Source organism: Thunnus maccoyii, chromosome 11 (genome assembly GCF_910596095.1).
Source record: "Thunnus maccoyii chromosome 11, fThuMac1.1, whole genome shotgun sequence".
NCBI classification, from domain to species: domain Eukaryota; kingdom Metazoa; phylum Chordata; class Actinopteri; order Scombriformes; family Scombridae; genus Thunnus; species Thunnus maccoyii.
This window is the reverse complement of record NC_056543.1, coordinates 29,416,414-29,443,335: the sequence shown is the minus strand read 5'-3', so window position 1 is coordinate 29,443,335 and position 26,922 is coordinate 29,416,414. Positions and strand designations below refer to the sequence as shown.

The window sequence follows — 26,922 nt, the reverse complement described above, 5'->3', positions numbered from 1 at the left end:
CACAAAGTCCAGGCAGGATGTGATAAATACACTATAGCTCTTACTTTCATATCTGAAGCAACTGAAGTCTGAAGGCCTACATTTGAACTATTGAGCCGGCAATAAATCGTTGCAGTGCACCTATACTGCAAAGTAAGTGGTGCTTTTTTTCTGTTGAGTGGAAATTTAATGCAGGCGTTAGTGGAACAGAATTGAATGGTTTCAAAAGAGGAGGAGGGAAAACCCAGCAGTTCTTCAGAAGTTCAGTGCAGGTAATAAGCACTTGTCCTTAAGTCTTCCCACTCAGCCTGGTAAGTTCATCAAAATTACACATTACATATAATAACAGTTTTTAAATCCACTGGAATAAGTATATTGCTGCTATAATCCTTCTACCTACAGTGTGTCTGTATGTCTCAACGCTTCTTTGATATATTTCAAATGTTCAGCAGTTTTATTGTAGAGGGACTAAGAGTTTGTCTGTTATACAGAGATTTTCATCGGCTTCACTGTCCTTTGTGGGGTACCACTTTACATCAAGGCAAATTAAAGGATGTCTGAGGGCACTAAGCTAACAGAAAATTCATAGTATCTTGGCCAAAATTATTTCAGTACAATATTTTAACTCAGTAATTATATATGTATTGATTTGGGTTGCCAGTTTTAATGCACACATTAAGGGAAGGATTCCCGTAACTGAAGAGCACTCACAGGGGGAAAAAAACCCTTACTAGTATTAAAACAGTTTGTCACACCACAGAAAAATGTGTTATTAACCACCCAGCCACATTTGAATGATTAAAACAATTGCCAAGTATATAAAATTAGATTTCATAATCATGGAAAAATAAGCAGTATTCTCTGCTCTGAAACACTGGGGGTGAGTCGGCTGAAGGAGCTGAAACCACGTCCCCAACTGAACAGCCTCCGAGTTAATGCTCATACCAAACTCCCATATTAAAATACGCAATTTAAAACAGGCCTTGTTTGTAGGTTTAATTCTAGTAACCCCTCTATGTCATTGAGCCACCATTTCAGGCCTGGCCAAAAAATCCTGAACATAGAAACAGTGGAAAACAGTTTAACGCTCTAACTCCACAATTCAGTATTACATAATTCACAGTCACATTTTCACGTTTTCAGCAATTATTTTCTAACCCGTATAATGTGTTTAAAAAGAAATCCCTGATTTTCCTTTACATGGACTTTAATTTAGACAACAACAACTCCCTTTTCAACCCATTTCCAACACAAATAAACTTGTTAAATAAAATATATTTTGATTTGTTGCTGATTTATTGCAGCAGTGTATGTTTGATTTCAATATACTGACACTCTATTCTTGAAGTTTTTCCACTTGTTCTAAGAAATAAAGACACAAATGACTAAGATGGAAATTTATGCAGCGTTAAAACTTTGTCATGTCAGGTGTATTTTTTTTAATAAAGCCCAGAATCACACATTTGTCTCAGAGGGCTTTACAGTGCGCTCAACACTTTAACTGCTTCAGTTGAGAAAAATGTGACATAATAGAACAACTGTGCTGCAACTCATTTAATCTCAGAAAGCAGCTTAAACTGAAAAATGTTACAGCTGTTTAAAGTAAGATTTATCTATTCATTCATTTATTATAAGGTCACCATAGCAACACATTTCTACTAGTTGAAGTCTATAAGAGTCATATGTCAGTAAATGGCCCATTAAAATGTTTGTTGACACATGCTCATGTAATATTGTACCAATTATTTTCCCATTTTATGTATACTATAGAAACATCATACTGTACATCACCATGTATATAAGCATTCAAACCCTCAACTCCTGTAGTGACAGTATCTTGATATGAGTGACGCAGTATTTTGCTTCCTGACAGGGCTCAAGCCCCACTCCCCCTCAGCTTGGCAGGGAGGGCTCCTTACGCCAGAATCTCGGAGGTGATCTAATGATTCCTGTTGTAAAGCCATCGCACGCTGGTTTCTACACCTGCCAGTGCAGAGTGCTCATCAACAACCAGCAGTACAAAGTCAGCCGAGCCATCCTGCTCTGTGTGCAAGGCGGGTGATGTGTAATGTCACCACACTCAATATGTCTTTTAAATCAACTATTTAAATCATATTCTATCACAGTTTGTTATTGAGAAACCTAATTATGACTACTCATATAAATAAGGGTGGGTCATTATTTGATAATATTGATTGATGAGGGACACTGCTGCACTGCTGATTGTCAGGTCTGCTCCCTTTAATGATAAAAATACAAATATAACTGTATTTATATTTTATATATTTAATGAAAGGTGAATATGAAAATTATCCATCAGTCATAAGACACCAAATAACAGTAATGATTTGGAGATGTCATTAGTTTGTGTTCTTACAATACCAGCATAAATTATAATCCAGCCCTGCCCTCTACTGGCCTAACAGGTGCATCACACAGAGTTCGGTTAGGGACAGGGAACAGGAAGCTCAACCTCACACAAAACCCAAACACTCCATAAAAAGTATATGCAAATAATAATATAATAATAATATAATAAGAAATATAATGAGTCATTGTTGCTGTTGGTAAGATTATGTGTACATGCATGTTTCTGAATATACGTGTGAATTTCTGTCTGCCAGGTCCAGACCCAGCTCAAACTACAACTACCACTGTGCCTGACATCTCCATGACCTCTGAGCCAGGGTTGATCAGCAGCAGCAGCAGCAGCAGCACTGTTCACAGTGAGTTGAACTCTCATTATAAATTTATTAAGACCATAACAATAACATGATGTCAGTGAATAGTGAATGTAATAAATATTATCTTTTGGGTTTACTTCTCTTTGCCAGCTAGTTATCATCTCATTATGCTAAAAATAAAGCATTTCATTTCGTACCAAGATGGCAGCAATTTGAAAGCATTTTTTTTTAAACATTTCTACGAATCAAACTTCCATGCTGGAACAGTAAATTGATGCTGCTACTACCAGATTATTTATAATGTAAATTTTGAATCCAGATGTTCGTATCTGTTCATTAAATGTGTTTTTCTTTGTGTCTCAGCTCCTACATTTGAGCCACCTGTGATTGTCTCACCACTGAACGGAACAATATTTGAAAGTCCGCATGGTAAGTGATGAGATGATGAATCTCAATGAATGGACTCTAAAACTTAAAATCAAAATGAACACAAACTAGACTGACAATATTGATTAAACAAAGTCTAATGTCCAAGTGTAATGTAATCTCATTTAGGTTCAGGACTGGAACTGTTTTGCATGGTGCTCACTGGATGTCAAGCTGCAGATTTCACTGTGGTCACATGGTTGGTCAATGGCCAATCAGTGGAGTCATCGTACCTTGATGGACGGGCTCTGCAGGGGGCAAGGAGGTAATTGTTGTTGTGTTTGATGGATGCACTGAAACCTGAGGTCAAACCAAAAAACCTCAGTCTGGTTAGGATAATGAGAACTTAATCTAATCTTAAACTTAAATGTGTGAAGTAGTATGTTATCCTACAAAATGCACAATAACGCACTTTGTTGCCCTCCAGATGGCAAAAGTAGATGACTAATTGACTTAAGATTAGACTGAAAATTACTTTCAAATTGGAAAACAAATTGCCAAAGTGATTTTTCCAAGGATTTATTATTTTTCAAAAAATGGTTTCTGAGGTGTCGCTGCAGCTATTGCAAGACATATTTTTGTTTTACTTTATCAGTTATGGGTAAGCTGTACATTGCATTGTGGGACAATTATGTCTGTTAACAGTACATTAGATTTTTTGTTCTTTAAAAAAGCATGCTTTATTTCCCATTCTTCCAGCTAAATATACTACAATAAATATTAAACAAAGATAATCAAAACACTGTTAAAACTGATTATTACATAAACATCTTGTGTAGTTTCACCCTTGATGTATATCTGACACAAGATAATACATTACTGCATCATCCACATCAGTAACACCATGTAAACAGGTGTCTGTCTCAATGTTTCCAGGCACACTAGGGTGTCTGAAGGGTGCCAGATTGAGTTAAGGCTGATTGTTGTAGCGATGACAGAAGAAGACATACAGACGGAGCTGAAATGTGTTACTCAGAACGAAGGAGGGAGACAGGAAGTCGTCACACAGCTTCAACTAGAGGGTGAGTTGTGTGTGCATGTATACACACACACACACACACACACACACACACACATATATATATATATAAAGTGTGTAAACAAGACAGAACTGCTAAAACACTTTTGTCACTGAACATATTGGAACCAAGGATGTAAATACTCCTTAAAACAGCATGGACACTCAGAAAAGCACAAAAATATTAACCAGTATGTTATATTTTTGGCCATCATTGGTGTCGGTTCTGATAACATTATACTCACTGAAAAAATTGCAGGGGAAGAAGCACACGAATTTCTTGTCCAATCTGACTTTGTTGAGCGATGTCACCATGTTCTTTGATCTCAGTAATTAACATAGTGAGAACAATGTTATCATAACTGATAGAACCAATGGCCAAACCCAAGAAAATAACACCAGTCTTGTAATACATTCATTTACCTCTGTCCATCTCTCCCCAGACTCCACGTTTACATGGGTGGTGGTAGCTACAGTGGCGGTGTCCTGCTTCCTGACTGTAGTTTCTGTCTTTCTCTATGTGCTCTTAAAACCTAAAAGGAAAAAGAAAATGGATTACTTCCTGGCTCGGCAAAACAGCACCTTCTAATTCTGCCAGTGTACACACTCATTCCACAAGGAAAAGACCCTCTTAAATGTATTTGCAGTTGCATCAATAGAGCGTTTTCCTGCAGCATTTTTCATGCAGTAGCATTAGCAGTGGTTGGTGTTCAACTCTTGCTACAGAGATTCAATGTAGAATCCAGTGTTTTTAAATCAGTAGCTGCTCATGCTGTTACCCACTGTCCTCCATTTCCTTATCCATGAATGAGCATTACACAAGGAACTTTTGATTCATATTATTTGTACTAATGTGGTAATTACATTTGGTTTCTTTATACAGTTTCAATCATTGTAAGTTTCCTTTCATGAGATACAGATACTTTCAAGATACAGAAATATCCTACTTAAATCTAATATAGAATCACCAAACTGAGGCCGCTCACTGACACAGAAGTTGTAATATCTGGTCAAATTCAGTAAAGGCTTCAACAAAGGCTACATCTGCATATACTGTACATATATACAAAACTTTCATGTCAAATCATTTCATTTCTTTGTTTTTGTTTGAGTGTTCCAAAATTCAAACACTCCATAAGAGAGTTATATATACAGTATGTATAAGTGCAATATATTTTTGTAGTTGAAAAGTGTTAAGACAATTTGATACATAACTGCTCTATCAAACGTATTTAACGATGTTGATGATCTGACTGCTCTGGCAATTCTAAAATCTAACAATACATCATTATATGTGGTTATTGCATATAAGAAATTGTTCGGTAAAGTAAGTAGAGCTAATAAATAATAGTTATTAGGGTAGAAAGTACAATCTTTTCCTCTGAAACACAGTGGAATAAATGCATATTGCCTTTAAAATGGAAATATTCAATAAAGTGCTGGAATATGTACTGTACCTAAGAGTGCCAGCTTCTTCAGTTACTGTATTTTGTTATTTCCTTGATTTATGTATTAGATTTCATCTTATCTAATACATTTTGGTATTATTGTTACTTTTAATGACATTTTGGCTTCATTTACAATATATTAATGTTTAGCTGTGATTATCATATGTTTTACATTTAATCTTCTATGAAATGATTCATAATTTTTATCTCTAGTTTCTCTTTCATACAGTAATTTCTGCATGAAGCACTGTGTGTTGTTACATTTGATTTGATGAAAAAATATTTTCAAAAAGGATAACATGAACCCCCCTTTGTGCAACGCTTTGAAAATAAGAAGCAATATGAATAAAAGGTAGGTGGATTTGCAGAATAGAGAATCTTTAAATACAATAAATCAGTGTGAAGAAGTTTATCCAGAGCATCAAGAAAGGTGATAGGAGGCAGACTCAATGACTTGTTTAATAACTAAAATAAAGGTGATTTATTCTGACCAGTGTAACCAAAACAACTGTCTCAAAAAATGAAATGAAAACAAACAAATCAAATTAATCTTAACAAGCTCAACTTAGGGAACTCAACTCAACAGTCGAAGGCAGGATCATGTGCACTTAGCTACACGAACATCCTCTTTTCTTTTTGCTCTTCCTCAAACCAACAACTCTCCCCTTAAATAGGCCCACCAATCTGTCTAGGCAGAACCATATTTCTCACAGGGGTGTTTCAGTCTCCCACACCTATAACAGGTAAACAATAATGTTACTTGTATCAGTTAACATTGTTTATACAAACACATCATCCACAGCATATAGTCTTCACCTTACGCCATACCATAAATCCCCCCATACTTGGTCCAACCCATGACATCACTGGTGATGTCAGTGAGAGCTTGGGTGTCTCCCTCTTTTATCTCATGGGAAGCATGGTAGCTATGGTGAGTAATAAAGCAAGCTAATATATAACTCATATATAACTATGAAACTCAGGACTTAAATCAACAAACAATAAGTGAACTTTTTGATAAAGCTTATAGTTAGGGCCGACCAGGCTCGCCTTGGATCAGCCCTTAGTTATGCTGCTATAGGCCTAGACTGCTGGGGACTACTGAGCTCCTCTCTCCTCCTCCTCCTCTCCATCTGTATGCATTCATGTAACATCAATGCATGTCACTAACTTTGCTTCTTCCCCGGAGTTTTTTGTGCTTTCTCATCTCACAGGAAAACCTGAGTCCCGGGCCGAACCTTTGCGGTCCTTCACAGTCCTGATGGCATCCTTCCCTGGCTATTGCTGCTTGTGCTTGTTGTTGTTGTTGATGTTGTGATTGTTTTTCTTCTGTCCCCCCTCCCCCTTTCCCTCTCTCTTTCTCTCTCTCAACCCAACCGGTCAAAGCAGATGGCCGCCCACCAAGAGCCGGGGTCTGCTTGAGGTTTCTACCCGTTAAAGGGGAGTTTTTCCTTACCGCTGTCGCCAAGTGCTTGCTCATGGGGGAATTGTTGGGTCTCTGTAAATTAAAGAGAACAGTCTTGACCTGCTCTATGTGAAAAGTGCCTTGAGATGACTTCTGTTGTGATATGGCGCTATATAAATAAAGATTGATTGATTGATTGAACTTAAATAATGCTAGTCTGTCTTGATTAAACCAGAAAAGCAGATGTAGATATAACAAAACAATGCTAAATGCAAACAAAACCCGTGACATTATGTGAAAGCAATGTTACAAATAACAATGTTAAACTGGCTAAACAAACAAATGGCAAGTATGATATTTCTTGCGCTAAGATAAAACAGGCCTGTTTTCGGCTTTGTAGCAATTAATTTTTCAGAAATGAAAGGGTGAGGGGCATGAGACTGGAATGTGTAATAACAATTTCTACTCCACAAACATAAGAACACTCCACTTTCTCAGGTGTGATTTCCAGAAAAGAAACGTCATCTTATATTTGGGCTACTATGGAACCAGTACAATATAAAATGAGGTCACTATAAACTCATTATTAGAACGAATCATTGCATAAGTACAAATACTGTATGCCCTCCGGCAAGCTAAATCCAATTATTACTCTGATCTGATTACTAACAATGGAAACAACCCTACATTTTCATTTAATACTATTGATAAGCTCACTAAAACAACCCCACCCACACTGTTTTCTGCTTCACAGCTGAGGTTTTTAACAGCTTTTTCGTTGAAAAGATTAAGCTAATCAGGAAAGATATTACTGGTAAGGCTGTGTCCCTCTCCTCTGATCTCTCTTGCCCTCTTCATCTCTCTGTATAAAGCAAGGAATATCTGTATGTCTGTATTTGTATGTATGTATGTATGTTTGCATGTATGTGTGTAAGTTTGTCCTTTGCATATCTTGAGAACTCTTCATCCAATCTACTTCACACTTGGTGTGTGTATTGCTGGGGACACAAGGGAGTGCAGTGTTGAATTTGGTGCAATTTGGCGCCACAACATGTTTTAACAAACTTGGAATAAACAAGAACAAGGGCTCTGCTACTGCATGTCATGGTCAGACCTGTACAACCCCCTGCCATGAGAGAGATGAGGGGACGACATCTCTCTTCATTTGATAACGTTAAAAGTTATACTTTGTATATGCTAATTACCAAACCATCAGCCACTTTTTAAATTTTGATTCAGTTAATTTGAACACACTCTATCAAATCGCGTCAAACCAACCACATGTGGTCTGAATCCCATTCCTGGTAACCTCGTAAAATGACTGCTCACTCCGGTAGGAAGCCCTCTTCTCTACACCATCAATGAATGCATCAGTTCTGGCATCATTCCCACTGCTTTAAAAACAACCTTGATTACGCCCTTATTAAAAAGACCCACCTTGACCCACAAACTATAAACAATTGCAGACTGATTTCAAATCTCCCCTTTATGTCTTAACTGCTAGAAGAGTTGGTTGCTAGCCAACTCACTGCCCATCTATCCAGTAACAACCATCTTGACGAGTTTCAGATTCAAACACTCTACCGAACAACCTATTAACTGCAACGGACTCTGATTTTACATCTGTCTTGCTGCTAAATTAAGTGCTGCCTTTGACACTGTGTACCACAACACCTTCTTAAAACGTCTTGAGAACCTTATTGGTCTCATGGGGCTGGCATTTCCTGGTTTCATTCATACCTGAAAAATAGAACACAAAGTGTTGCATACAATAATACTATATCTTTCTCCTTTAAGGTCAAATATGACATTCCACAGGGATCAGTTCTTAGTCTACATTTGCTGTATGTTTACTTGCTGCCCCTGAGTCGCATTTTCAAAAAACACAACCTAATTTATTGCTGCTATGCTGATGACACACATCTATCCTTCTGTAACAGTCAAAAGGCCCTTTCACACATGCAGTCTATCCCTGAAATTTTCAGGAACATTTCCTGCATGGGGTCATGTGTGAATGGGAGCAGGGCCTAATATTCAGGGAAATCTGTACCGCCAATTTCCCACCTCAAGACCTAGTAACATTTCAGGGAAAATGCTGGTACAGCTGTGTTGTGAATGAAAGCAGTAACATTTCAGGGACAAGCACATAAAAGGTTACGTCCATCTGATGAAAGACGCTTTCACATGGAGCCAGCAAACCAATCACAAGACTTGATGTGTGGGTGACATACTGCGAGTTGGGCAGTGCTTGGTTTTGGCTCATTTGTTTTCAACACGGCGCTCGTGTCACAAACTTTCTCATATTACAGTTAAACAGTACACTAAAATATGTTTCTGGAAGCATTTGAGGCAAGAAATGGGCAATGCAGTAACATATTCTTCATTCATATTTGATCAGGACTGCCTAGTTTGAAAGTTTGATCTGAGTTTCGTGAGGTTCGCCGTCTTCTTCTGTTGAGTTTTATGGCAGTTGGCATCCAAAAGTGTTGCATTACTGCCACCTGCTGGACTGTCCCCTGCTCATCTATTCCGGCATTGCCATGGCATGTGTGAAAAGGTGCAAGACGGAAATGTTCCTGGATGCAGCTGCATGTGTGAATAGTGAAAATCACTAGCAGTTCCTGAAAGTTTATCCCAGTAATTTACCAGTAACTATGTGTGAAAGAGGCTAATAATTCCTCCTGGCTTGTAAAACTAGAGAAATGCTTGTCAGAGGTCTGTCTCTGGAATGCACACAAGACTGAAATGTTGCTTCTTGGTCCAACTAGACTCGAGGAATAGCAGTGGTGGAAGAAGTATTCAGATCAGATCCTTTACTCAAGTAAAAATACCAATACAGCAATGTAAAAATATTCCAAGTAAAAGTCTTGCATGAAAAAATCTACTTAAGTAAAAATACATAAGTAGTAGCAGCAAAATGTACTTAAAGTATTAAAGTAGAAGTACTTGCCTCATCTGATATATTATTATATACAGTATGACATCATTAGATTATTAATACTGATGCATCAATGTGTAAGCAGCATTTAACATTTAATATGTTTATACTACTTTTGTACAGTTAGCTAGTTTAGTCCCGAGGTTCCCAACCTTGGGGTTGGGTCCCTCCAAAGGGTCACCAGATAAATCTGAGGGGTCGTGAGATGATTAATGGGAGAGGAAAGAATAAAAAACAAAGTTCTGATACACAAATCTGTTTTCAGTTTTTGGAATTTTTGTCTAATCTTTGATTTTTGGTGAAATATTTGATCATTTGAACATTTATTGAAATTAAACCATGTGAGAAGTTTAAAGGGAAAAATCACTATGTGGTGCAGCTTATAGACATCTAAAACGTGACCACGATTACACACACTGCTCTTTTTAGGACATCAAAAGCCAAAAAAGTTGGAAATCTTTAACAATGTGTTGTATTTTAAAAAACTTGTTCTATCCATGGTATCAAATCTTCTTGTGAAAAGTAACTAAAGCTGTCATATAAACATTGTGGAGTAGAAAGTACAATATTTCCCTCTGAAATGTAGTGGAGTGGAAGTATAAAGTATCATTAAATGGAAATACTCAAGTAAAGTACGAATATCTCAAAATTGTACTGAAGTACAGTACTTGAGTAAATGTACTGAGTTACTTTCCACCACTGAGGAATATTATTTGATCCCTGTTACCTTTGAGCCACACAGCAAGTACAAGAACTGCCTTCTATCACCTTTGTAACTTAGCCAAAATATGCCCCATTTTATCCAATTCAGATAATGAAATCCTTGTACATGCCTTTATAACACCCAGAATTGACTACCGTAATGCACTTTTATCCGACTTACCTGTGACAGCAACAAAACAAACAAACAAAACAGGTGTCCAATTGGTCTGCTAGAGTCCTCACAAGATCTAAGAAACTGGATCATAGAACACCTTTCCTGATGTTGTTGGCTACTAATTCAAACGAGAGCTGATGTCAAAAACCTCCTTTTTACTCCTTTTTACTCCTTTCAATGGTTTTGCTCCTTCGTGTATCTCCAGCCTTATTACTCTGTAAACTCCATCATGTCCTTTACATTCTCTTGATGCTGCTTACTTGACTGGTCCGTGATTTAACTAAAAATCTTTTGGTGGTTGAGCCTTTGCCCACCGAGCTCCCCTTCTTTAGAATAATCCACCACTGCACATTCAGGAGGCAAGCTGTGTTGAGACTTTCAAATCCAGGCTGAATACACATCTTTTCTCTGTATGCTATGGCCTCTCCTAATTTCACCAGCTGGGAAATCAAATCACTAACTGTTTACCTCTTTGACTCTGTTCCGGTTATGTGATCTATCTTTTCAAATTCCTTACCTCAATCCTGTATTATTATATATTATTACATTATTACCTGTGTGCACATGTGTGTACCTTTACATGTGAAGTCATGTTTTGTTTTTTTGTTTTTTTTAACTTATAAAATGTACAGAGACTTTTTGGTTGATATGCACTTTAAATAAACTGAAGTTGATTATTGGCTTAGTACAGATGTTGGGACTGGGCCAAACACATTCAGACTAAAGGGTAATTTGGAGTCTCAAATTTGAAGAGATATAACTGTTACCCATATATAACTTTTCTAGTTTAGCCCACAGTATATAAAAACAAGGTGAGATAAAAAGCAGCACCACAAAGTGATTAGTAAATAAAATCATACACAGATAAAGAGGCACAATAAAGATCATTATAATTTATAAATTTAAACACATTTAGAAATAACACAGGAATCATTTACATAAAAATGTTTCATGGTTAAAGAAGTTATAACTTACATTGGTATTCATTTTACAAGTCTATGGTAAAGGTGTACAAAGAAATTCTGACATTTTAAGAATATGATGGAGATTTTTTGCAGCTTATTTGCTGGTATTTTGATCTCAAGGTGCTTTACTGTGCAGCCACAAGAGGTCTCAACATGAGTGTTTTAAATGGAGCCTCCAGTGACACCATTATATAAACCAGAAGAATGGGACATAGCTGTGCTCAGCAGATTGGAATGTATTAGTGCTGAAATGTGCCAAGACAGGATGAGACACAGAGCAGTTTGTATAAGCATGTTTCTCCCTGTGCCCTTTAAAAATGCTACAAAAGCTGCGTAGCAAAAATGTATATGGTGTGAATCATCTGAACAGCAGGATTCATGTTGCTCTCCTCCCAGTTATTGCTCAACAGATTAGGACACATGCTGGCTTTCAAAAGATCCATGAAAAGGAAATTGCAACATGTGCTCAAGTCTCCACAGAAGAGGAAGCCAGAGCTGGGGAGGAAACTTCTGAGCTCAGATTTACGTTTTTTTAAAGCAAGAAGATGTTTTTACGAGATTTTCATGTGACCTGAGGGGGCTGTTGCCTATACGGAAGGAGTAGAATAACATTAGACGGGTGAGTTCTCTGTTTTGAACAATATTAACACAGAGCTGAGTTATAATACTACTCTGTATGATCAAATACCCTGACATCACTGTTACTGGCTGTGACACCCCTGCAGGCACGCCTGCTCCACACATGTACTCTTCACAAGATCAATACTTAAGTGCTATGTCAACCAAGCTGATAGAATTTTGTTGGGACCAACACTGGTCACCAAACTCCAAAGCTATTTTGGCACACCTTTTTTTCTTTTTATTCACCTTAAACTCCACCTGACACATTTGTCAGGATTCCTGACAGGCAGATGAAGGGGGTTGTTCAAATACATAGGTGGAATACCATTTTATAGTACCTTAACAGTTTCAAACAATTTCTGAGCCACAACATTTTCTTCACTTAACTTTGTCAATATATTCTTAAGTGGAGCTGAGAAAGCTTGCTTATAAAACCCCCAAAGTCAGCATACAGAAATTTCTGCAAATTTTAAGGAAATCACAGTTGGATTTCTTTAAAAATGTAGGGAGTTCTGTATGTGAAAAACACAGTTACGTTTACATCCTTGAGTTGTAACAAAAGTGTTGAATTAGTTTCCTTCCTCGTTCAACATTTCTCAAGCCCATTTTTTGAATATTTTGAAACCTGCATCGTTTACATCCATGTTTGCTTGCAATGTCTTCTTCTTTCCTGTCTTTTCTTGGTGCATTGCTGTGTTTCTTAGTGAGTTACCTACATCAGTTGTCAATCAGTGGAAAAGAGTGAAATCTTTGTGTAAAGCACAAGATACAAACAAAACCAACACACGATCATTGCTCCATAGCACCACTAATGGTCAAAACCTCCACAGGTTTTGTTGAAGCTGTGCCTCAACAGCACCCCCATCCAACGGTCAAGCCTACTTATACATGATTAACCTATCCTCTCTTAGTTTTGGCTCCTATTTATCTCTCCCAGACCAGCCTAACTGTACGACATTCATTTCCCCTCCTATGTCCATCTTTAACATCCAAAATATATCTCTGCATTTTTTATAATCCTTTAATTGCTAATTGCTGTGACATGGTCTTTGCAAGTGAAATCTTTTTCATACTAGTCCTCCACAGATTGAGTTCGGTTTGAACACAGTTTCTCACACATGATGGTTCAGTATGGATCTTGATCTGTGATGGAAATTTCAATATCTTGAAGGTAATATATTTGCTTGTTAAAGGTGCTATATGTAAGAATTATGTAAGAATTTAGTTTAAAACATTAAAAAATTAACTAAAATTATCAACAGAATGTGAATAAGTAATGAAATGAGACCTTCCCTGATTTTCTCAGTTGCCTATAACAGCCTGTAGACTGATTTCTACATAGACTCAGGATGGTTTTGCTGGGAAAACCCAAGGGATGTGATGTTTATGCACGCTGCCTTGCCTCTCACTACAGCATCAACAGGGAGCAACACTAGCTAACGTTAGCTTAGAAATAGAATCTGCTAACATCAATAAATGACTGGCAGCCGAGCTGGCTATAACATTACTGCAAAGCATGTGGTTTTAGCTGCTTGCGCTGAAGGAGTGTGAGCACGTGCTTGAGCAACAGGATGTGTCATTAATGCGAAGGAATTTCTGATTCTTACATATAGTACCTTTAATATAAAATGTAAATCAGTTAGGCACAATTAGTATGATTTTTAAAAAAATACTTATCTACTTATTACTTGGCCTACAACTTTTTAACTTGAATTAATTAGTAAACGAAGCATAATTTCTGTTACATATAGAAACTCAGAATATCAGAGAGGTGAGTGTTAGTCTGTTGTACTGATGGATGCTATGTAAAGGAAAAGATGGTGCTGTGTGTGGAGGCCAAAGGCATTGAAAAATCATTTGTCGCTTCACTCTTATGAAAAAAAGTATTTAAAGTATCTGATGTTGATGTTCAGTGACATTTTGTATAACAGTTCCTCAAAGGCACAGAGTTTCAAACAAGGATTGAATAGGTATGGCTGTGGACCACGAAAACAAGCATTTTCACTGTGAAAAACACATTTGGATCAAATCGACTTGAATTTTTTTAAGCAGAAATGCTAAATATTCTTCTGGAGAATTTACTGTTTTCATTTGGTTCTCTATGATAGTGAACTGAACATATTTGGGTTTTGGAGTAAGTTAAGCCAATATGTCAGCTTGGGCTTTGGGAAATAGAATAATACAATTTTCTGACATTTTATAAACCAAACCATTGATTGAATAATTAAAAATAATTGGCAAATTCATCAATGATGAACAACTTTATTGTGAGACAGTTTTCCTCTTTCAATGCACCTTGGAAGTAGATGAAGTTGTGCCAGTAAACCCTAATCAAATCCATCAGTTAGCAAGGTAATCATTAGTCGATGTCCTATTTCTTACATAAAAATGATTAAATTCAAAACTTCTCAACTTTTAATGTTAGTCAGTATGAAAAAACACTTACTGTAAATCATCAACTATCCACACAGTCAAAAGACATAATTTAGCAAAACATTACAAGGTGTACACTGTATCTTAATGATGAAACAATGAAAATATCCTTTGTTATCATTGCTGCCCCAAAGTCATATGTAGACCACAAAGAAGTTTTGGGGGGGAAAAGAAGAAGAAAAACATCTTGTGGTTGATACCTTTTTGTTGTGCAAAACAGAAAAGAGAACAGAGCTCATTCCAGCAAGTCAAGATGTGTGTTCTAACTGCCATTTTGTGGCTGTGAATGTAGTTCACGTTTTCTGCAGTGCATCCCGTTTGAGAAAGTGACATTTAATAAGGGATTATGGTCGATGGGAACTGACTCATAGTTGAATGAATGCCTGTGTCTCTTGGTGATTCCTCTATCAAGTGGGGAAACCCAGGTGTGGCTTTATACCTATGCAAGACCGTACTTTGCTTTTGCATTGGTTTTTGGAAGAATTGCCATTTGGTAAACATTTAAGTGATGGGAACCAAAGCCTGTCACTGGTAGATGTATACAACATATACATGCATATATAATGCACCTTTATACTCGTTTAGTTTCTTTATTTCTTAAAATTATGAGAATTTTTAAAATAAGGATTTTTAATTCTTTACCATTCAAAACTGAAAGCCTCACTTTCACATGCAGTAACTGACAGAACAATATACTCACAGCAGTTACGAACAGCATAGGACTGTAAATTTTCAGTCATATTCTATGAAAAGGCTTATTTTTCATGACATCATTACACGTTTCTATATCTATAGAAACATGTGGTAATATTTTGTATGAAACTGAAATTATAGCAACACCTCTGGTCATTTTTTGTCAAGTGTTTGGTCTAAACTTTGTGTTAAATTATCCTAGTGAAAGTACACTAAGTTATTTTGGCTGGGGTTTGGGAAATGTTTTCTGATGGTTTAATAGTATGTTGACATGCACAGGAAGGTGAACAGAGAGTTGAGAGATGCAATCCAAACACACTCTTCCTTCTCTTTGTCTGTCTTTGTGATTACGTCCCATGGAGGTGGGACAGAGCTGTTGAGTAACTGGCTGTGCTGCATTGTAGAGACTTCATTCTGCATGCATGGGTCAGAGGTGAGGTTTCCTCTGTTAGCTCTGCTGTGTGGTGTAAACTCTCATCCTTCCTCCGTCTGTTCAGTGCCTCTGTGTCACTCTGAGGTGAGTCACGATATTCTGCTCAATTTTGCTTATCTGAGGACAGTTCCTACCCTTAGCAGTTAGTGACTGACGGCAAACACAAGTATCTTTTCAGATCAGCTACCTTCCTTGTTAGAAACTGAGGGATACTCAGGCTTTGAGGACCACACTGTTCTGGTTTGCGTTTACTGTATTAGAGAAGTGTGTTGTAATATTAGAGGATCTACTATATCCAATAAAGATGATATCTTTTAAGATTTGTACTGTGTAGAAAGACAGATTGATGCTCCTTCTCTCCTAGTAAACGAATGGAAATGTACCTAAAATAAGTGGCATGGCGTCAATTAATAATAATAAAAACAAAAGAATCAGACAACAATCAACTACATCAAACATTTGGGGAAACCGTGCAGCTTTTCTTTCTGCGTGCATTTTGACACTCAGTGCTATGTAGATGTGTTCTCTACAATAGTGGTAGGGCATTTATGAATACATTTTTTCACATTCTGCATGTCAGAGCCAGGTACATGGAAGATAGGTGGTGAGGCACGTTATGCACCAATAAATAGGTGACCACATTTTTCACCAAGATAGCACAGAATTTGAAACTAAGAGGTTAGCCACACTGTACATGTTAGGCTTTGATCCTTATGAGGTTTTTTGTTGACTAAATTCTTAACTGAGGTTGGGTTAGCTAGGCACGAGCATTAGAATTACTTGATTTTATTTACTGTTAACTGTGCATCTCCTGTTTACTTCTCCCACTTCACTTGCTGTGTTGTAGTTTGTTGAATGCATATAATTTATCCAACAGGAAAATGTTTGTTTTTTTCACTTTCACAACTTTCACTACTGTTTCACAGACTTTTGAGTTGGAAATGCCTCACATTATACAATATGTTGTTCATGCATGCTGCTGCACCCACTTTTTCAGATCTAATTTAGTTTAGTTCATTTGTACATAAAAAACAGAGCTACAGTGGAAAATTGAAGTGCCTCATGGTAAAAAAGTTGTACTGATAAAGACATAAATGTCCATGTTGAAAAACTGACATAAAAATATTATAAATTAATATTATTTTTCATTTTCACTGAGTTAAATCTTTTAACCAACATCAGTCCTAATCATAAGTACCAAATATTCATTAACCCTTTAAATGCCAGTTTGTTTACATAATGTCACTGTTATTTTATTATGAAAAAAAAACAAAAAAAATGTATTATTTTCTGTATATACTGTATACTAAATGCAAGTCTAGGATATGTCGATGATTAGCAACAACACTGATACTTAAGATGTAGTGTACAAGGAAAAACAAACAAATAAAACCTCAAAAAAGGTTTTGGGCATTTTAATGCGACATGTGAGCTGCTGTTGAAGTGGAGAAAGAGAACAAGAACTGGTTGGTCTGACTCTGACAGGACGTGTCCTGTCTTGTTTTCATGTTTACCAGCAATGAGAAAGCAAATAACACAAATATGAATTTGGGAATGTATAAGACCACAGTGAATGTTCACAAACAGTGACGGATAGATCATCCACAAGCAGCCAAAACCTGTCCGTTAAGCCATTAGCAGAGTAGTTTTGTCGGTCGGCTCAGATTCAGTCGTCCCTCAGGCTGTTGACACTATAAGCGACAAAGCGACAAAACGGCCGTTCGTGGCCAGCTAGTGTTGGGCGTCAGTTTGTAGCTTCATGATACCGGCTTTCATTGAAAATGACTTGTAGCCTGTTACTTTGTTGCCAGTAGTCTGAACTCACTGTGTCTTTTGAGAACTGAGATGTTGCAGCATTTGTTTGAGCTGTTTTTTTGTGTCAAATCTTTTCATCGCTGCTCTGACGCTCACTTTTTTTGACCGCTTAGATCCTGCAAAACTCCCGAGTTGGAAAACTTGTTGTGTTACTATGACAACCTGCAACCATGAGTTTTCATTTCAGGTTTTTTCAGGTTGCATTTTAAACTCTTTTTTAATATAGTGATTTTCATATTTATTGCTTATTTATTCTGTTTTGATATGTTCAAAACTTACCATAAAGCTTAGTTAATGTAAATTTCAGTCATTGTTGTAAAAAAGTGGTGAAATATTATTAAAAATGCATTCATCCCGGGACACCCAATTTGCCCTAGTGGAAACAGGAAAATTGCATGTATTTACCTCATAGGCCAAATATGAGTAAATGGTTCAATCTGGTGGAAAATAGTAAAAAATACAATTTTGAAGCCACTGCTCTAGATTGAAAGCCTGATATAATAGAATGCATGATTTTATGCTGCACTGGTTGTGGGATCAAAAATGACTGTTTTAATGGGTTTAAATGGGACATTTTTGTCCATAAAGATCTGAGTGTCTTTTTTGGCTACACAGCTCATCATAGACTTATTATAGGAGATGAGGCTGAACTTCCAAAATTCAAAAAGAAAAAGCACACCCTTGTCAAAATTTATGCCATATACATTAGCACAGCCAGAATGATTGAAAAATCGCAAAGTAAGAAGACAAAAATGTCCCTGTTGAGGAACAAGGGATCACTTCACACTCTGTGAAACTTCAAATTCAGTCATGTAAGTCATATTCTAACTCCCATTGTTTCCCCTTTATAGTGCAAAATGAATCATGTAGTTTAATTAACCTCCCACAGGCTAAATGTCTTCAGCATCTCCATCTATCTTTATTAACAATTACACTTTGCAGCACCCATGGAAGGATATTTCCATCATACTGTCTGGGGTTTCCTCCTTTCCTCCCTTAAGGGCTGAAATTCGTCTTTTATATTAGAATATTCTCATGTTGTTTTGTCCCTAAACCAGTCCTGCAGAGTGGTGTTTACTACTGTATTGCAGATTTCCGGTGCCTGCTAATACTGTGTCTTTAATTTCAAAGATATTTTCTCAGACATAGTTAAAAATAAACTGGTTTAGAGGTGGGACATCAGAATCAGATGTAGTGTGTTTCTCTTAGGGCCAGCATGTTTCCTCTCAGCAAAGAAAATAATCCTAATCTAATGTTTAACAGAGTCAAGGGGCATTAACATAATAACTCTATGATGCAAAATATGCACACATAGATCAATATATACTTAAGTAGTTAGTATTAGTAGTACATAGTAGTAAGTCCTTGTTTGCACGTGATGAGCTATGTGCTATGTAATACATAATGAAGCGTTACTATAGTGTGACCAGTGAGCTCTCATACAAAGGCTTGTCTGTCATGTGAACAAGTTTTTGCTCGTGTTGCAGGTTGTATTGAGGATCTGAGTTTCAATTCTCCATCGTCATTTAGGATCACATCCTCTTCTCCTGCCAAAAAACTGATTTTTTGCTTTGCTCAGTACTTCTCTGTCCTTCTATGATCATGAGAATGTAACACTGATGTGATCATGTCAGTGTAACAGTGCTTTTGAGAGAAAGAGCCTCAAGTTAGTTGAGTTCAAATCAAATTCAGGAGAGATAGAGTCTAATGGATCCAAAGGAGGACACTGAATGAGAAGCACTACACATTTAAGTAGGTTAAAATAATGCCTAGAAATGTTTAAAGGACGAACAGATCTGTAAATCTAATTCACCTGACTGGAGGAAATGAATAGACAATTCTGATAATCAGTCATTGGTCATTAATAATTTATCAAGTAGTACATAATATATACTTTTGTATTTGCTTATTCCAGCCCCTCCAATGTGAAGATTTGCTGCTTTTCACTTTTTCATACAATTTAGAGCTGAAGCAATAAATTCATTAGTTGGTCCAAAGAAAATTAATCTGAAACCTTTTTGATAATCGATTCAGTGTCACTTTTCAACCAAAAATGATAAACATGCTCTAATTTCAGCTTCTGAAATGTGAGGATTTGCTGATTTTCTTTGTGATGCATGATAGAAAACAAAATATCTTTGGGTTTTGGACTGTTGGCCTTGGGCTCTGGGAAATTGTGATGTGCATTTTTTTACAATTTTTTGTCATTTTATAGTAAAAACCTTTTAATGATTAATAAAGAAAATAAACAGCAGATTAAGCCATAATGAAATTACCGTTAATTACAGCTATAAAATCATCACAATCTAATTAGCTTTGGGCTCTTTTTGCATAATCTGAGGATGTCATCTTGGGCTCTTAGAACTTGTACTTGAAACAATTTTGACATATTGATCATATTGAGACAAAACAAATGATCAAATAACAAATATTCAATTAATTTACAAGAAAAAAAATCACTTGTTGCAGCCCTAACTCAATTATTCACATAGATTTTAGGTTTTTACAAATTGCGTAGATAAAATTTCCTAAATGTTTTGTTGTGCTGGGGAGAAAATGAGACACAGAGGACCAGATGAAGTCTGGGCCATGTGTTCACTGTAATGTTTTCCTTCCAGCAGTTAAGAATCGGTCCACTGTTCAGTGACTCAGTGTGAACAGTTGAGAAGAACAGCAGGTGAAAGTACATTTTGCTGTAGCCATCTCACGTTTGTCATGTAAGTGAATCATGATGGAAATCTGAGTGTTTATGATGATTCATACCAGAATTGTATCTCGGTGGGCTGTGTGCAACGACTGTTCAAAACATGTATGACAGTACACACAATGACAGTAAAAGAGACAGTAAAATATACTTTATTCATATAATTAATTTTCGAGATTGCCAACATAACTAATTAACAAACATAACTCACAATAAAAACACAGACTCCATGTTGTTTATTAGATCATTATCTGCTCTGTACATTTTCATGTTTTCACAACCTTGGACCTTTGCTCACTCTATATTACTCTGTTTTGCAACCGCTGTCCCACAAACAGATGGACAAAGTTCAAGTGACTGAGCAGATTTGTAAGCCAGCACACTAAGCGAATGCAAACAGAAGTAAATGGACATGTTCCTTTCAGTCAGTTTGTTTTAGTGACATTGAACATTGCACAAATTTGTTCAGTTAGTAGGGGCCATTTCCTAACAGTCTCATTTCTGCCATGTGAGCGTTTTCTACAACACTGCCTTGGATCTTGGTTTACGACATGTCACTTTGTCAAATGAATTCTCACAGAAAAGATCATACTGAAGATTATCTAATCTATCTAAAATCTGTAGAGCAGTTATTGCTTTAAAAAAATCTCAGCAGCCTTGCTCCCTCCTGTCCATGCTCCCCCTGCCCCTCCCTGCACAGGATAAACACATTGGCAATGACTTTTATGTACTGTATGTACCTTTGCTGAGTAAAACCTGGTCTGTGTTACACATTTGAGGGATTTCTCAGTTGTACTCAACAGAGACACTCAGAAAAATACAACCTGCTTCTAGTCCACTGGATATTTTGGTAATCACAGGGTGTTACAGACATATTCTAAAATTAAACATTACCACTGTAAACACAGGTATCATGGAATTTGTCCTTGTTTACCACTTGTAGGGTTGGGTTCTGTTATGACCTGGCCAAATGAGAAAACAAGCTTGCTGTTGTTTGGTTCATGTACGCTGGTGTCTGTACTGTACTTTCCCATACACCTCTCTGTGATAGCAAGTGGACTGTCTTTTTGCCATACAGCAGAGTGATGAGTGAAATAACTGTCATGTGAGTTTCAGTAGTTGGAATCTCATTGTAAACTTTATCATATCATATACATGTACAGTTTTGAATCTTAGAAACTCAATACATCTGAATCGGGACCTCCAGTATTCTGGGCAGGAAATATGTCCTGTCAATCTGTGCAGTAGCTGAATTGCAAAGTTATCAACATATAATATACGGTTTGTTAGTCATCATTAGCTTTAACATTCAGTCAGAGGTGACTTACTGGTAGTTTGTCATTATAAGCAGTACACAATACAACTTGGATTAAATAACAGAGTTTTAGGGTTTTTTGTATAACATTAGGTACTTAAAATGTTGACACCTAAATAGATTTGATAAGGGATTCAGATCTGTGAATTTGATACTGCCATTAAACCCCACCCCTAACCCTTACTCTTTACTATTTCTATCCATTTGAGAGCTACTTCCTTGTAATAAAATTTGCACCACTTTGCATTAATAGTTTTGGTTCCTCTGAGGCTAGACTGTCTCATTCATAGAGGTGGCACATGATTGGCTTGGCCTTCAGTTTCTGTGTAGTTTTGGTGCAGCTTAGAAGTTGATAGAGGCTGCTGGTCCTAGGGGCGGCTGTGGCTCAGGAGGTAGAGCGGGTCGTCCACTAATCGGAAGATCGGCGGTTCGATTTCTGGCTCCTCCAGTCCACATGCCCCTGTGTCCTTGGGCAAAAACTTAACCCCAAATTGCTCCTGATGTACTGGCTGTGCCATCAGTGTATGAATGTGTGTGAATGGTTAGCTTCCTCTGATGGGCAGGTTGGGACCGTGTATGGTAGCCCCTGTACCCATTCAGCGTATGAATGTATGTGAATGGGTGAATGTGATTCGTAGTGTAAAAAGTGCTTTGAGTGGTCGGAAGACTAGAAAGGCACTTTACAAGTACAGTCCATTTACCGTTTAGTCTTCTCTGTCATAACCTCATTTTTGCAATTAATCAATTTATCATTCGGTCTATAAAATGTCAGAAAATATTGAAAGATCACACAGTCAAAATTTCCTAAAACCCAATTTGACACCTTTAAATCTCCAAAACTCTCCAAAAAAAGATATTCAATTTAGACCAAAAGAGACCAAAAGAGACCAAAAGAGCAGCAAATTCTTACAGTAGAGAATCTGGAAGCAGAGAATGTTTGGCATCTTTGCTTGAAAAACTAATCGATCAACTGACTAATTGTCTGAGCTCAAAAACCAATGTCTCAAAAATAAATATGGTCATTTAAGGATGCTACAGTGCTACACAAATATATCTGCTGTGGATCCTCATATTCAAGTGTCAATGTCAGTGCTGGTAGCCTCAAGGTTGAGAAAGCAGATGTGGATATAAAAAGGCATGATAACAACACAAAATCTTGGCAGTAGCAGCCTTTTTCATTTAACAGTTTCCTGTCAGGAAGGCAGATTTCCATCAGCTGCTGTCTGCAGTTAAGCACAGAGAACCAGTTATACATCGGGATGAAGTAAAGATAAGAAGGTGTTGTAATATGACACATTAGATGTGACAGACAGCTAACAGATAGTGAATACATTGAAAGTATGGTGGCCTGTCATTCAACCCTTGGTAAACAAAAGATTAAAAAAATACAACACTGTCTACACAGCAGAGCACTAACACCTCTAGACCTCTAGTAGTGAGGGAAAGCACTTGCAAGACGTTTTTCTCCTACATGTGACGCAATCAGTTCCGATCACTTCAGTCTCCAAAGTCTTACTCCCACATCTCTTCCCACGCTCCTCTCTGCTTGGACTTGTCCCAGAGTTGAACTATGCTGTTAAAGTGCTCCTCAAACTCTGGATCCTTCTTAACAACATCCAGACACTGCACTAAAAGATTGGTGTTCGTTTATTGATCTTAACGTATCTTGAAAAAACATTTTTTGATCAAAAGAGCACTTATCCAACAGCTTTTAAAGCTCCAACACACAACTTTTTGAACACATTTTTTAATAAGTTCAGATTCACTTTAATGCCGCTTTGTCATACACCCCTACAGATAAAAAAAATATCCACAACTGTTTCAAATGCTTTCTTTTTGTTCTTGTTATATTGCATTAATGCTGAATTGATTAGTCAATTAACAGAAAAATAATCTGCAAATATTTTGATCAATCAATTAATTGTGTTGTTTATCAATAAAATTGCTGGATATTTGCTGGTCCCACCCACTGTAATGACTGAGGTTGATGGTTTTCTCTGTTTTATTCAATCTGACTTGAAATCTCTGGGTTTTGGCATGTTGGTCAACGAGAACAAGTAATTTGCAGACATCACTGACATAACAGTTCATAGACTAAGCGACTAACTGATTGATCAAAAAATAATCGACAGAATGATCAACGGTGAAACAATTGTTAGATGCAGCTCAATACTGTATCTATGGCTATTGCACCCTCAGCTTCCTGTTGGGTGCATCTCACAAGGTTTCTCCCACTTTCCTTATGTACTAAAGATTTCTTAAGTATCAGGGAACTTGGGCTCAGAATTTAACATATACAATGAAAATGCATAATTTGTTCTTGATAAAAAACATATTCATGCACACTAGATGCTGTGTTGTGGGAAAAAATTGTTGCATGTCTTACAAGACAGGAAGCTTTAGGGATCGTTTGTCCTTTGATTGACTGCAAAGAAATTGCTGATCTGAAAGTTGTGAACAACAAAAGCTGACAGTGAGAGTCAAACCACAGCACATGCAGAACATCACATTTACTGCAGCCTACTCAACCAGTGCACAGCTTTGTTTCCATCTGTGGGTCTTCTTGTAGTGAGATGCTGCAGATTTGTGGTTAAAATAATTTCACTTTCCTCTTCCCACAGCAGTTCAACTCATTTTGTTGCTACTGTTTTTTCATAAAAGCTTCCTTTTGTCTTAGTATTGTCCTGACAACACACAAACTATCTGAGCCTTTTTACTTGCAAATTCAGTTGAATTCAATTCACTTTAATTGCCACACAGCTGAGTTCTTGAAATTGTTGTGAGATAAACATAATAAGATTCAATAAGGGATTCGAAAGATTCAGATTCCATGAGTGGATTAAATCCTGGATTTGAATTTGATACAATGCTATCGAACCTCATCCCTAATCATTCAAAATATAAAGTTGTGGGTTTAAAAAACATACTTGGCCACACAAAATGTGTTTGTAACAATGGATCCACCATAAGACCATGTAAAAGTGCAGTGGCAAAGCACCATTTTTTTTCATTTTACATACTATACCATACTATACTATACTATACTATATATACTATCAACTGCTAGTGAAACACTAACACTGCTGCTAAATGTACAGTAGAGGTCACCACGAGCTAGTTGTCATTGAGCTGATCTGTGAATGCATGAGGTGAAGGATGTGGTAGATTAGAATAGCTGCTATCTGTTGAAGACTCACCCATTTGATTGTGGTCTGACAACCAGCCCAAACATAAACAACAGCTTCATTCTCTTGAGGGTTTCTTACTTCTTGGTTTATTATACTGTACGTTATTGATGTCCCATTTTTCAACTTTGATTTTAGTAACAGTGTTTTTAAAAAAGGCCAACTTCAAGAGAATAAACTTACAGGTTTTCAGTGTTTCCTCCAGCTTATTTACTGAAAATATGTAAATCTTATCATGGAGTTACATCAAGGCTGACTGGTAGCTGATAATCAGTAAAAGACTTTTTGTCATCCTTTGTTTCTTATCACACACATTTCTAATTATCCCTGGGCCTATTTGAATCAGGTCTAACTGTTCATGGGTCCCTTTTGGATGTGTCTTTTTTAAATTTATGCACTTTGGGTTCAAGTAGGTTTCCACATGTTCATTTCAGATCTATTACTATTACTGGACAGCCAAATGGGTGAGGGACATGTTTGTTCTATGTGTCTTTAAGACATGAATATTTTTATACTCATGTGTTTTGAGGCTGTAAGTTCCTTTGTAAATGGGATTCCTGGATTCAGATCTAATAGGGAAAACTTTAAGAGTTCTGTTTAACTGAGTCACACCAAAATACATCGGTGACTGTTTCCAGCTTTAGTCACATTCTTTAATTACAACCCACCCAGATGACTGGACATACAGTCAGATTAAGCTAGTATTCTGACTGTCTGATACTGGTGGGTTATAAACAACCAATAGTGACCAGATGGTGATGTCCACTGAACTCATCATGAAATTATACAGTTTCTTCAGTTTCTGTGGCACAAATGAACAAAATTTGTTGCTTCCTGTTAATCATTATATCATCATTCATTCATCAACAGCAGTAATTGAAAAGCTTTCATGAAATGGATCTTGCTGTAGTGGGGGGGGTCTACTTTTCTTTACGTACTGTATTCTTTAACAGACAGTTTCCAATTTAAATCTTTAATTAAAGAAATGTTCTTGTATGGCTGCTTGTGTTTAGACATCATTTAACATTTAAGATGTTTTTCTTCTTTTGTTGAATAAAAAGGGATTTAGGAAAAACTGACATAATGTCTACAATAGAAAAGGTTAAATGTTTGGTAAAACCACAGTGTTAATGTGATTGGTGTTTCCCGTCATACTGGAGCCACATCCAATTAAAAAAAAAGTGTGACTGGACTGAAGCCCAACAGTAACTTTACTTCAAAAATATATGTTGATAGTATTTGTTCACTATAGTTCATATAATAACAAAAATCTATCAAATATGTAATCTATTGTAAGTACAGATTGTGGTTTTTAAAAACTGGGATTTTTGCAAACTGCTTGCGTGACTGTGGTCTGGAGTACTGCAGCATCTATAGTAGTTGTATAAGTTGGAGACAATGAGGAAACCACTTTCCCTCAGGATTTGCAGTGCTCATTCTCAGATTTACTGGCAAGGCTGAACAAGAAAACTGACTTGACGCTGAGCAGCGTTAAGGAATGCTGGGCCTTGTTCCAGTATCAAAATATTACGCAGCATTTTGTCAGAGCTTCTTTCACAAATGTATTACCAGAATGTTGGTCATCCATGACAGTGGGAGAGAGGTAGAGGGAGGCTGAGAGAGGGAGGGAAAAGCAGAGAGAGGTAAAATCAGACATACTTAACTTAAGAAACATTAAGACAGATAAAGTTTGGCTTAAAATATAAAGATTTTGGTGATTATTGTGTTTTAAAGCCTCTTGTGATCTGTCAGTGTCACTGACAGAACTTCCAGTAAGTTGTCAGCTGTTTGTCAGGACTTCAGGCTCTTGTATCTTTTTCTCCTGTAGCATTTTCACTCTGGCTTCTTGTATACATTCATTGCTAACTTTTGTTTATATCTCTGTTTTTCAGCCATGGGCCTATGTTCTAAACTGGAAAGCCTCCTGTTTTTCCTTGAGCTTTACGGGATCTGTTCAGGATTTCTACAAGGTGAGCTGAGTCA

At 36.9% G+C, this 26,922-nt stretch overlaps 2 protein-coding genes across 8 annotated transcripts in view; both read left to right on the top strand.

The window, feature by feature from the left end:
• LOC121907642 (interleukin-1 receptor type 1-like) overlaps positions 1–26,922 on the top strand; it is a 58,982-nt gene that overhangs the window by 19,032 nt on the left and 13,028 nt on the right. The window contains exons 1-2 of one of the 7 annotated variants that reach the window (XM_042427315.1): positions 12,029–12,359; positions 26,832–26,909. The exons of 3 other annotated variants lie outside the window; for them this stretch is intronic. In XM_042427315.1, the coding sequence (XP_042283249.1) occupies positions 26,834–26,909 (76 nt within the window). In that variant the 5' untranslated portion in view covers positions 12,029–12,359; positions 26,832–26,833. 3 more of the 7 variants (XM_042427316.1, XM_042427317.1, XM_042427319.1) reach the window with 3 other exon arrangements.
• LOC121907645 (interleukin-1 receptor type 2-like) lies at positions 218–5,487 on the top strand. The gene is made up of 7 exons (XM_042427326.1): positions 218–290; positions 1,853–2,033; positions 2,604–2,705; positions 3,027–3,092; positions 3,219–3,354; positions 3,966–4,111; positions 4,551–5,487. Exons 2-7 carry the CDS (start codon positions 1,922–1,924, stop codon positions 4,694–4,696), a joined length of 708 nt encoding a protein of 235 aa, XP_042283260.1. The 5' UTR covers positions 218–290; positions 1,853–1,921; the 3' UTR covers positions 4,697–5,487.

What these genes read in the sequence shown, in the direction of transcription:
- LOC121907645 (XM_042427326.1), top strand. Translation starts at nt 1,922, where the DNA reads ATGATTCCTGTTGTAAAGCCATCGCACGCTGGTTTCTACACCTGCCAG. An exon ending in AATATTTGAAAGTCCGCATG is followed by an intron (nt 3,093 to 3,218) that starts GTAAGTGATGAG and finishes AATCTCATTTAG; the next exon opens with GTTCAGGACTGGAACTGTTT. An exon ending in GCTCTGCAGGGGGCAAGGAG is followed by an intron (nt 3,355 to 3,965) that starts GTAATTGTTGTT and finishes CAATGTTTCCAG; the next exon opens with GCACACTAGGGTGTCTGAAG.